At 42.2% G+C, this 12,689-nt stretch overlaps 2 protein-coding genes across 4 annotated transcripts; both read left to right on the forward strand.

Moving 5' to 3' along the window:
* The first annotated feature begins 117 nt into the window (after positions 1-117).
* Positions 118-7,721, forward strand: LOC131102245 (gasdermin-E-like). Of its 2 annotated transcripts, none has more exons than XM_058047794.2 (10): positions 118-599; positions 3,549-3,767; positions 4,710-4,902; positions 5,003-5,177; positions 5,243-5,363; positions 5,526-5,663; positions 6,357-6,478; positions 6,556-6,709; positions 6,785-6,855; positions 7,003-7,721. In XM_058047794.2, the coding sequence occupies exons 2-10, from the start codon at positions 3,557-3,559 to the stop codon at positions 7,225-7,227; spliced, it is 1,410 nt and encodes a 469-aa protein (XP_057903777.2). In that variant the 5' UTR covers positions 118-599; positions 3,549-3,556; the 3' UTR covers positions 7,228-7,721. The 2 variants fall into 2 exon arrangements, with proteins under 2 accessions (XP_057903777.2, XP_078648131.1); XM_078792005.1 differs by having other exon boundaries at positions 6,556-6,693; positions 7,003-7,151.
* A 428-nt stretch (positions 7,722-8,149) lies between these two features.
* On the forward strand, positions 8,150-12,441 carry nup42 (nucleoporin 42). Of its 2 annotated transcripts, XR_013627687.1 has the most exons (8): positions 8,150-8,387; positions 8,728-8,959; positions 9,066-9,154; positions 9,236-9,312; positions 9,391-9,477; positions 9,576-9,675; positions 10,520-12,076; positions 12,321-12,441. XR_013627687.1 is itself a non-coding variant. In XM_058047807.2 (7 exons), the coding sequence occupies exons 1-7, from the start codon at positions 8,234-8,236 to the stop codon at positions 11,023-11,025; spliced, it is 1,245 nt and encodes a 414-aa protein (XP_057903790.2). In that variant the 5' UTR covers positions 8,150-8,233; the 3' UTR covers positions 11,026-12,142. The 2 variants fall into 2 exon arrangements, 1 of the variants encoding a protein (XP_057903790.2); XM_058047807.2 differs by lacking the exon at positions 12,321-12,441 and having other exon boundaries at positions 10,520-12,142.
* Positions 12,442-12,689: the final 248 nt, after the last annotated feature.

A 12,689-nucleotide genomic window follows, 5' to 3' on the forward strand; every position in this document is an offset into this window, starting at 1 on the left:
TCAGGAAGAATAATATCACCCATAAACTCAATAATGGCCAAAATAGCATTCATGCTATGAGGTAACTTGAGTGGATTGTATGTGAGCCATATTGAAAACTTGAATGGATTGTGTGTGCCATATTGAATGGATGTCAGTGTCACTGTCACCTATATATATTTAAGCTTTTCATATGTATACGATTTTCTATTCTATTTCACAAGTTGATTCTGATTAAATATTTTCGGCTCTTGCACATACAGAGCCACAATTTTCAGTTCTACACTTGATAACGGGCCCCACCCTCTTTTCCTAGCACATCTAGCAAATCCTTAATATGCATACCGTGAAGTTAGCCAACGACTGTTAGAGCCGTCTAGGACAGCCAATAGCTACGTTTCTTACTGAGGGGTTGGCCACAGTGGGGAGGAGGCAGAGAGTTGGGTCTCCTTGGGTGGAAAAGAGTGAAGTATCTCAGTTGACTGTGTCCCACTCCCCTTGCTAACACCGTTTACCGAATCACTCTTCCATCATATATCATTTGAAAAAGTCGCAGGACAACTTCTTGCATACTTTGGTGACATTGAAGAGAACTTTAACAGCGACGCAACAACCTTCTTGTAAGTAAGCTAATAACCTGCTTGTCAATGACGAAAACCTTTTACTGACACACAAGTATGCTTTTAAAATGTGGTGATTATAACGTGGCGTTTTGTTCATGGTGGACGTTTTATGTAATGTCATTTAAAAATCCGAGTCATGGGTTTTGGCGCCTGTTGATCTCCCCCTGCACCCGCAAAGTTAGAGAGCTGCCGGGAAACGGACACGCGCGCTGGCACGTGTTTATGTTTGTGTGTGTGTGCGCGTGTAAGGATGGAAGGAATTTGGTTGTCTCCGTGAAACTTTGGCTTCTTCAAATCAATTCACTGGATAGAGAAGCATGGAGCTCATATGTCAATGGACACCCAGTGGGCGGATCCATCCGAATAGTATTGCTAGCATTAGCATTAGTACAATAATAATATATTATACATTATACAATAATAACAGTATAATAGTATTCGTACTGTGTTGTCTTCCATGTTTACTTTCATAAATATCCACCATTACGAGCGATTTGTTATTTATATTCTTAATACTACTACTGTGGTAGAATATACACATATACGAAGGGCTTTGGAGGATAAATAGCCAAATAATTTAGTCACTTATTGTTTACTTTATTTGTCTTGTATGTAATAAAAAGCAATATTTGTTGATATTGTTCCATCAGATTATACTGTTCATATGTTGTTACATTGTTGATACACATATTTTCATTGTGTTTAGAAGCAGGATGGACAAATTAAAAGGTAAAACAAAATCAGTTCAATGATCTTGAATAAAGTAAATATCAGTATCGGCAGTACTGGTCCTGTATGTACAGTATATGGTGTTGTATCCCAGATTGCTTGGGGCAAGCCTGGTCACCAGTTAGTCCCATGACACGTAAAGTTTTGTTACAATGCACTCCCATAAAATGTATTTTAAGATGAAATCCTAGGTTTTTAATTCTAATATTATCGTTCACTGACTTTGATGCCGAGTACTGTTTACTGTGCATAAAAGTCATGCTTGCTGTGAACATGTTGCACTACTAAAGCAACCAAACCGGTACAGATACAGTTCCACCCTACAACTCTTCTTTAATTATTAAGACCAAGTGACGCATCCTCCTGGATGTGTATGATGAAACAGTAGTATGTTTGGAGGGGAAGTAGGTATAGTAGGAGGATGGTATTTGGTTTCCTTTCAGGGGGAAGTCTTTCACTACTGCTGCTCAGTTTGTTTCATGCCTACTTTCCTGAAGGTCCATTTTCGGGGAATGAGGAACTCTTGGTACAGTCCTTGAGGGTGATATGAGTAATGTTCAAAACAACGCATCCATTGACAAATTGGTCCCATCTTTAGGTACAGTACACCTACACTGTTTGGTGCCATCCAATATAAAATTGTGTTCAAAATATTCCAAGAATAAGGATTGTATTACTAATTTAGTTTAGGGCGAGGGTTAATTTATTATACAACTCACATCCTCAGATTGTTCTGGTACCTAATAATGCTACCTCATCTGCGGATTAATATCTTCATGTACGTATGTCACACTTGCTATTTAGATTAAGATGTAGTTGTCCTTATCCAATTTTCATATTGAGTAGTCCCAGACAACACCTATCTAAAAGCGGGGGCTGTGTGGAGAGAGTGGCTTACTTCTGCTTCCTGGGATTCCACATTGAGGGGGACTTGACCTGGAGGCCCAGCAATTTTTGAGAGTGCTCAGGAAGAATAATATCTTGCTCAAATCATGCCTACTTTCCTGAAGGTCCATTTTCGGGCAATGAGGAACTCTTGGTACAGTCTTTGAGGGTGATATGAGTTTGTCCGAGAGAAGACACCCCAGCCCCCAGCGCAGAGAGCCCCCACTGAGGAAACACTGGATATATGGGATAAGAAATATAAAAACATAAAATAAGAATATAGAAAGTATATATAGAAATATACATAAAACATAAAAAAACATAAAAGTGAAATATATAAGAACATTAATAAAAACTAAAATAAGCATGTGTAAAAACATTTGGTTAAGATCCAAAACAAAAGGCTTAGGGTATAAAATAACCATTAGATAAAAGTCAAGTTCAAAGGTTAAAAAAGAGTATACTAAGAGCAAGAGTTAAAAGCTAAATTAAATAAGTGGGTCTTGAGCCTATTTTTAAAAATCTCAACGTTCTCTACGGCCCTCAGTTCCTCCGGCAGGCTGTTCCACAAACGGGGGCCATAAAACTGGAAAGATGCCTCACTGTGTGTTCGTGTTTTAACTCTGGGAATACATAACACGCTGGGGTCGGAAGACCTGAGGGTCCGCGAGGGTTCGTAACTTAAGAGCAATTCAGAAAGATAAGAAGGCCCACAACCCGTAGACATTTAAAAACTATTAGGAGAACCTTAAAATGTGAATTTACGAGTCGCTCTACGTTCCTACCCCCACCTTTGGTCACGAGCTTAGGATAGTGACCAAAAGAACAAGATGGTGGGTACAAATTGAGTTCATAGATAAGGTGAGAAGCACTATCCAGGAGAAACTAGGACTAGAACCAGAGAGGAGCCAGATTAAGTGACTCCTACATCTGGCCAGGATGCTTCCTGGACCCTGGGAGCTGTTCAGGGTACATCCGACCGGTATAGGAGGCCTCAGGGAAGACCTAGGACACATTGGAGAGACCATATGGAAGTAGCCTGGGCTTCCCTGCTTAGAATGGTGTGCAGTTTTTTGTTTTTACTGTAATAAATATACATACTGCTCTTGGGGATTTTTAATTAAAATCAGATGGGCAACATTAAGCTTGGGTTACTTGAGGACACTTAAGTAAGTCCATAATCCCCTCCCACACACTGGGACAGGGTCTACTTTACATTCAGGGAGATTTGGGGAACATGAAACAGAAAAGTTTTGTGGTTTGGTAATATTGTGTGTGTGTTCTCTGTTCTCTCTCTCTCTCTCTCTCTCTCTCTGTCTCTCTCTCTCCAAGATCCAGTCATGTTTTCCAAGGCCACTGCCAAGTTTGTCCGTCAGGTTGACCCGGAGGGAAGCCTCATCCACGTGTCTCGTATCAATGACTCTGACAAGCTGGTTCCGATGGCTCTGGTGGTCAAACGCAAGCGCTTCTGGTTCTGGCAGAGGACCAAATATCAACCAACCGATTTCAGCCTGAATGATCTGTTGCTGGGAGACAAGGTGCTTGAAGCCGGTATGTAGGTTTGAAACTTTTGAAACATCTCGGAAGTGAACTGAAAAGCAGTCGGCTGCATGAATGATTTAGTTCAGAGTGTGAGCTGCACGTCAAGGAAGAAGTTCATGTAGCTTGATTTCACCCTAATATAGAACAGGTTGTCTGTGGTTAGCACGCAGGCCTCACAGCTAGGAGACCCGAGTTCAATTCCACCCTCGGCCATGTCTTTGTGGAGTTTGCATGTTCTCCCCGTGCATGCGTGGGTTTTCTCCGGGTACTCCGGTTTCCTCCCACATTCCAAAAACATGCTAGGTTAATTGGCCACTCCAAATTGTCCATAGGTATGAATGTGAGTGTGAATGGTTGTTTGTCTATATGTGCCTTGTGATTGGCTGGCCACCAGTCCAGGGTGTACCCCGCCTCTTGCCCGAAGACAGCTAGAATAGGCTCCAGCACCCCATGCGACCCTCGTGAGGATAAGCGGTAGAAAATGAATGAATGAATGAATTTTATCTAGCAAACACAGAGGTAAGTGCAGGGGGACACTCAGAAATACACAGTGCACTTAAATGCCTCATAAGTGCACTATTATTAGGTTTATTTCAGCTTTCTTCTTATACATTTTTTCTTGCAATATTACAGTATGGCTTTATTCTCATAATATTTTGACTTTATTATTGCAACTTAATAGTTTTATTTTTTTCCCCTTATTTCAACTGTTTTGGTTGACATTTTTTGTGATGTTGTTACCCCTGGTTTACCTTTCAGGCCACACAGGGCCATGTAGGTTTGGATATTGACTCATTTTTTTATTTGTTTGATGATCTGAAACATTTACGAGTGACAAACGTAAGAAAAAAGTAAGAAATCAGGACCCCTCCCGTGTATACACACAACAGTATTGGGAGCATTGTATTCTGCTCCAACGCTAACACCTCTAACACCTAAACTATGTTCCAGATGTGTCCCACACCAAATTTGCCACGTACAAGAGCACTTACGGAGATAAACTCATGTCCACGCTAGAAGCGGAGGCAGGCTCCGTCGGCTTCATGCTTGAGGGTCGGGGCACCTCCAAACTCTTAGCATGTTTTGACCAGCTGAGGAAAGAGGAACTGGATGTGAAGAAGTTGTTACAGGACTCCAGCAACAGGTATCTAAATAATCCATGACTACATACTACAACACACTGCAGTACTTGTAGTCCAGTAGTAGTAGTGTCCTGTTACTGCACATTTCTTTTCCTGCACCAGGCTGGTGGACATGCAGCACGTGTTGGTGCAGCAGCTGGAGAAGCGAGCTGTGGTTTTGGCCGTGGTCAAAGAGAGAATCATCACCACCTCCGCTGGTACAGTTACGCATATCAAAAAGGAGAAGTGTGCCTTCAATGGCAAGGTGGGGCTGATGGATGCACTCGGGTCCGTTAAGGTGTGTTTCACAGCTCTATTGGTTCCTCGTCTCTTTCAATGTTGGTGACAAGTCATTTCCTTCAGGTTTGTGTCAAGGACAGCAATGGCATCGAGGCGGACAGTAACGTCATGTTGGAGATCCCCTCTGATACGGTCATCGCGTACAGCATCCTGGAACTGGACATAAAAAAAGATGGACACTATGGTGAGAGTGCTTTGATTGTGCGGTGAAGAAAACCCACTTCTTCATTCTGACAATGCCTGTAAGGCTAAGCATTTGTCAGAAACGCAGGTCAACAAGTCACGTATGATAAAACAAGTGCAGCGGAGAGTCACTGCCAATGTTTGTGTTTTGATTTATTTTCAGAGATATGCCTCCAGCCCGGAAAGATAGGGGGCTTTGAGGCCGACATGGTCAGGCCGTGGTCCTCCCATGACTCCCTGAACGTGGTGGATGGCAGGTGCCTTGGCGAGAATACACCAGAGGAAGTACTACAGCAAAACGGTTGGCCTCCATTCATACATTTTCTTCAGCGCATTCCAAGTGAAGTGAAACCTGCATGTGAAAGTCAGAGAAAAGTTTGCAGGTTTTTCTACAGCATCAAGTTCTGAATGATTTTTAAAATGACAAAGTGATATGGAGGACGGCATGGTGGTCTGGTGGTTAGCGAGCAGACCTCACAGCTAGGACACCAGGGTTCAATTCCACCCTCAGCCATCTCTGTGTGTGGAGTTTGCATGTTCTCCCCGTGCATGCGTGGGTTTTCTCCGGGTACTCCGGTTTCCTCCCACATTCCAAAAACATGCTAGGTTAATTAGCGACTCCAAATTGTCCATAATTATGAATGTGAGTGTGAATGGTTGTTTGTCTATATGTGCCCTGTGATTGGCTGGCGACCAGTCCAGGGTGTATCCCGCCTCTCGCCCAAAGACAGCTGGGATAGGCTCCAGCACCCCCCGCGACCCTCATGAGGAAAAAGCGGTAGAAAATGAATGAATGAATGAAAGTGATATGGAGTGTACTTCATGGCTGTTACCAGCAGAGACGCTGTTAGTTCAGCCGCAATGACTGAGAAATAGCCTCATAATGTTGTTTTCCATCCTACATCTGTGTGTGTTTGAGGCTACATCTCTCCCGGTTACATATAAGAAGACTTTTTCCCTCAATTCGGACTATGACCTCATACTTGTCTGACAGGAGCTGAGCTAGAAGATCTGTCTCCTCTGGCTGAGCTCCCCCAATCAACTCGACTTGTCTTGTTTCGTAAACTTCAAGACATTCTGAGGGACAGAGCGATGCTGTCACATCTGCAGTGTGAGGTGAGTTGATGTGACGTGAGAATTCTTTCATGGGGGAGTGAGCACCGATAAAGAATGGAGTTTTTCCTTTCTTTCAGCTGGAGGAGTTATGCTTTGGTGAACGACCTGACAGAATAGAGCTGGAGGAGCTGTCACACGGTCAAAGTGAATTACTATGGGCTGTTCGGGATATCGTAGGCAGCACGGCTGCTCCCCTGAACGCCGCTCATCTGTTGGTCAGTGCCCTGGAAGGTGAGAGGAGATCCTCCAGCACTGATTTATTTAGCCACCTAATTTTGTCCTCTCTATTTTTTTTTATATCCGTAGAGCTGCCTGATGAAAGTCTGGGCCTTATGGTGGACGGTCAGCCTGAATTCTTTGAAGCCTTCAGCGCCATGGTTCGTCATTTCTATCACTAAAATCATTTCTATCACTAAAAATTGCGAAATGAAAGCTACTTTAAGCAGCACAATAAAAAATCCCGCAAATCTAAAATTTGTTTTAATTCAACTGGGTGACATTCTAACTCTTTCCACTCATTTCAGATGATGTTGATGGAGAAAAACCTGCCTATCCCCATCCAGTCTCTTCCTGCTCCTCTGCAGAAAGAACAAGCGTTCCAGCATGCAGAGAGGCTGCTCAGCTCCATCGGCGTGACGCTGAGGAAGGGCGGTGATGTCCTGTGTTTAGAGACAGGAGAAAGAACTGAAGTGGACCTATTTGTCCTCAGCCTTAGCACACATGGACTGGCTCTGATTGGTAGTGGGTAAAAAGTAGGCCAGTTCTGGGGTTTCCTTTATTTTCTTTCTTTATTGAGATTTTTTTATATTCTTAGAACATGTTGTATTACTACAGTCATTATTGAGGCTTCCTGTAGTTAAAACACAACAAAGCACTTCAAAAGCTATATTTCTATAAAGTATATAATTCTGTTTTTCCTTTAACACGGTCTTGTAAAAGTGTTTTGCCTTTTAATTGATTTTTTTTGTTTCATTCATGCTACCATGAAATTTCTTTCATGTTAGCTTTTTATTCATGCTAAAATTGCACACCTATGTTCACACCACAAGTATGCTAAAACTGTTAACAGTTTCTTGCCATCATGGTATTTAATATATATTTTTATTATTAAAGGTATTTATGGAACTAAATGTTTTTATCTGGAATAATGTATCTTTATTCCTATGTTTTACTTCATAATGAATCTGAAAATGAGTTTTTAACTTGTGATCACTTTGTTTTATATTGCTAGGATTGCTTTTCAACAACAATAAAAAAGTTGGAATGTTCTCAGGAGACTTAAGTTGTCTTGAATTCCCAAACTGCATAATGTCTCTCCAACTTAACATTTGGCTCACTGAACATATTGTGGACTTGTCACAATTTAGTGTGTGCATGACATTTAAGTGACTGCAGGTGTGAGACTTAAGGCATCTGCTAGCTAAATGGTTCTTGATGATGACGTGCTACGGAGTCCCTGAGGGGACATGGGGGAAATAATTAGAAAAATGTCCCCTCTGAAGCCCCGTACCTTAGCCCCTACTTATTGTTTACGGGATTTTATATATACATTTTATTTCATAAACAAAATACTGTAGCCTAATGTATACATATTTCAGTTTAATAAAAACAGCAATGTCGTCAATGAAAAACGCATGACCCCGGAAGTGTACCTTGATTTCGCGGTTTTCTTTTCTTCACTTCCGCGTTTGACGTCATCACTCTACGACGCTTCCTCCCATAAACGAAAAACAAACGCAGCAATCCCTACCGAAAATGCCGGTTTGTAACTTTTTTCTCCAGGGGCGTTGTCGTTATGGCGATAAATGTTGGAATGAACACCCGAGAGGAGGAGGTGGTGGTGGTGGAGGATACAACAACAGCTACAACCGCTCCTCGGCTCCGCAGCAGTCCAGAGGAGGTGGTGGAGGTAAATATACGTTCAAATGTAAAAGTGTAAAAGTAGTATGTTTAGCCTCAAATGTGGCACCATATATATGCAGGTTAATTCATACATTCAAAAATATAGACATTTTGTACAAACTGTTTGTAACATAGGCCTGCCGGTAGTGCTGTTTGTTATATTTTTGGTGGAAAAAAATATAATTTGGATGGAGTTGCATGAACCCCACATAAGCAAGCACTTGGCGACAGAGGTGAGGAAAAACTCCCTCTTGGGAAGAAACCTTGAACCCATACTCTGTGAGGCGGTCGTCTGTCTGTATCGATTTGAGAAAGTGATTCAGTGTCCGTCTCTGTGTTGATTTCAGGGTTTGGAAACAAGGTTTGGGTGAATCCCTCTCAGCAAAAAGGAGGCTTCGGCCAGCAAGCGTCCCCCCGTGGGAATGATCAGTGGGGTGGGAGAGGACGCGACGTGAAGAGCTCCGACTTTAGCTTTGCTTCTTCAAACAGATTTTCGACTCTCAACAACCACGACGACTATGAAAGGGGAGGAGGAGGAGGAGGAGCGGCACCAGGTGAAGAAGATGATGAACAAAAACTGTGAGTTGCCAACTAAAAATCGTGGCACAGTGACGTCATGGCAGGATAAGCACAACACTCCCTCTGATGTCATCCCTTATTACACCAACGTTCTTGTGCTTCTCAGGGAGATCATTCAAAGTGACATGAAGGTTTGGGAGAGCTCTGGCCAGTGGGGTTTTTCATGTTATAGTGGTTTCAAGGCACCATTATCCGGTCAGTATCAAAAGCACACAACGCATGTTTTAGTTTTATGACAGCTGACATGGTGACTATTGGTGATTTTCTCAACTGTAGGTTTTACTGACCTATCTCCAGAAGAGCTGAGGCTTGAATATTACTCCTCCAAAGCATCTGGAGAGCTGCAGAGTTATGTAAGTGTAGTATTCCACCACTTCAGTCTTGAATTGGGCAAAGTGTTTATTAATGTTTCTCCTGGTCCATGTCCTTAGCTCAATGGTGTCAATCAGTTGCTCACTCAGTGGAGAAGCAGAGTCCAGGAGCTGAAGATAATGAATCAATCTACTCGTGTGGCATTGGTGAGGCACACACAGTCACTCATACTGAGTGTCAATACATTTACTTATGAACAAGGTCTTTTGTATGCTAAGTAACTAATTATTTGATGTATTTGCAGCTTGCAGAACTGAGAAATCCAGCACCTCAGAGATCGTCAAGTGGCTTTGGCTCAACACCAATTGGATTTGTGTCCTCTTCCTTAGATTTTGGTAGTAAAGGTAATGAACCTAATCCTGTTAATTCACTGTTCAACCACTTAGGTTCAGAGAGTAACTCACTGTGAGTTAGCCACCGTCAATATTGAAAAAACAACAAGTTTGATTCAGAGTGATCGATAAAGTGACAAACATGAGGAGCGAGGAGTACTGTGTGTGCGTTATATAAAGTCTACAGTCATCCCTTGCAATATCGTGGTTCGATTCTCACTCCCTGGCTCTATTGCGGTCTTTAAAAAAAAATAATTCATAAATGTCATTCGCTGTCTCATGGTTGACTATGGTGTATTATTAGTCCAAAATAGTGAAAGATGAGGGTATATGTATTATTCTGGCCAGTAGGTGTCAGTAATGTTCCATCATTGAGACATGACGTGGTTACCGTCACACTGCATGAAATCAGCCATGGCAATTTTGACGTGATAGAGTGAAGTCCTCCTCCCGTTGCGTGTGGAAGTGGTACATTTTTGTCTTCTTTGTCCTTCTTCCCCACTCTGTTTTAAACCAACTGTGATAAACGAGGAATAATTGTACTTAATGGTGTATATTGGGTCTTTTTTGGGGGAAACTGCATTGTCATTTCATCCTTTTCGCTATCTGCTTTTTCCATATTTAAAAACCTACACAAATTTTGCAGGGTGTGTGTTCATCCTGGGGGAATTTTTTTCTTTTTTTCCAAAATGTACATGCCACTCTCAATTTGTTTGTTCTTCCTCCACTGAATATTTTGGAAAGTCAGCTGTGATGAAAAAAATGAACCACAGGCCATGCTTTGGACACTTCTGCTTTAGACGTTCTGGAGATGTTATTTTTTGTGATTTTGACTTTTGGGCCCTATCTTTTTTAGGGTTTGGAGCACAACCACCAGCCCAAGCAAGTAACTTCAGTTTCGCCTCCCCAGCGGGTGGATTTGGTTCCTCAGCAGCCCCCGCTTCCTGCCCAACTTTCGGCAGTGCCATCCCAGCTACGACACAGCCACCCTCTGGGTTCGGCTCCTCCTCGTCTGCAGGTTCTGCTACCCCTTCAGCGTCCTCATTCTCCTTCGCTGGCCCGTCCAGTGGCAAACCCGCCGCTTCGTCTTCAGGATTCGGCTCAGCTGCAAATTTCAGCTTCTCCACCACCGCAAACAACAACAGCAAAGCGCCGTTCGGAAGCGGTTTCGGTTCCGAGGCAGCTGTGGGAAGTTTATTTGGACAGACTCATTCCGCCCCACCTGCATCGGCAGGCTCGGATGGTCTGTTCTCCTCCGAGAGCGAACTGACACAGGATGAGCTTGGGCAGTTCAAAGCACAGAGGTTCACTTTGGGCCAGGTTCCTCTGAAGCCGCCTCCTGCTGCGATGCTTCTGGTTTGATGCTCTAATGTATTATTCATACTCAAGTACTATGTGGCTTTAAGATAGTTACTTCAAAAATAGTCCACCCCCATGAAGGACTTTGAATTTGTAGACACATTTTAGTATAAGTATATTGCTATTTTTGAACAATTGAATGATTCTCCTAGTGTGGCAATACTCTGGACAAATATTTAGTTGGTGAACGCGTACCCTTTGGCAATGAGTTATTTCAAGCATACAGTTAAGGAATCTGAAAAGGAGTAGGAAGCAACAAGGCCTATTGCCTCTTCAAAGCCCCTTCATGGCACATTAGTTATATATGTTAGCAGGAGATAACACAAGAATGTGTCAAAAGCTATGTTTGGAGAAATTGCAGAAAAATATTTGCACCATTCCAAAAGAGGCACACAATCTGCTGGATATTTCTAGCTTGTGTGTTTTAAGGATTGTAATTTAATCATACATAACCTGTTTGTATTTGTGCAACGTTTTACAGGAACTCTATGATGCAGCCTTTGTGGTTGTCATGTTGACTGATGGCCTGAACATGCAGACCACTGCTTGCTGACGAATGCCAATGAGCTGGTTGGGGATTCATGGTTGGTATTAATGTTTGATGGGGGCCTCATTCCACTCGACCCTCCTTTGGTGCCGTGGCGGAGAACAAAAGGCTTTGCGAGTGCAACGCGTAATTGTGTTGTGCCAGTATGGTTGGTCTTTGGGGAGTGGAACATTGATATGAGGCTCCATAGATTTATGTCTGTGACTTTCAGCTTTGATTTGTCGTGTTCAGGCCCAAGGTTTGTAATGGCATCCGTTTTTTATGCATTTCTTGACTTCAGAATAAGATGACCGGGAATATTGGATGACCCCTCTTTTTTTAGGACCTGTTTTGGGAAATACTGAAAGTTTTAAAATTGCTGTATAGATAATAAAACATTTATAAGCTTGCAACATTTAAGATACTTTTTAAAGCAAGTCAGTAGTGTGTGTGAGTTACAGGAAGAAAAGCTCTGACCTGCTTGGAGAGAAGGACTTTCAGTGTCAACTTCTGGTTTGCCTTGAAAAGGTAAGACCAAGATGACTGGACTTTTATTGCATTTTTATGCATTAATGCATTTTTAAGCAAATTTTATGTATTTTGCCCAACAATAGGCACTTTCAATCATAAAAGTGGCTAAATTAATGAAAATACAAATAAGGGATTCAGTAGTAGTAGTATTCTTACCTGGTCACTTGGTGTCAGTAATGTTACTGTAATGTCCACACATGTACCAGACTTGATTGCCATAACAACAGCCTTTTTATTGCAGCTCTGAACCATCTCACAGCATGACGGGATACCATGGCGGCCATCTGAAACTCAACTCACTTCCTGTCCGACCGCCACTCAACCCCCCTTGGGAACACATTTCCAGCTACACACATGAGCACAGGTCATAAATATGTCTTTAATGGCCTATTTACTATTTACTTATTATACTGAGTACTGACCATAATAAGCTATGTTAATAATATATATATATATATATATATATATATATATGGACAAATTGTGCCTTTATTAATGAGGCTGATGGTAATTTAACAGTTGTGAACCTGATGTCCTCAGGGCATTTCCTGCACCCTTCTGCTGCCCCCATGTGGCCAAATAAAGCAATACATATTTTTAACTACCTTCT

Source organism: Doryrhamphus excisus, linkage group LG7 (assembly GCF_037039965.1).
Source record: "Doryrhamphus excisus strain RoL-2023G ecotype Guam linkage group LG7, RoL_Dexc_Guam_v1.1, whole genome shotgun sequence".
In the NCBI taxonomy this organism is placed as follows: domain Eukaryota; kingdom Metazoa; phylum Chordata; class Actinopteri; order Syngnathiformes; family Syngnathidae; genus Doryrhamphus; species Doryrhamphus excisus.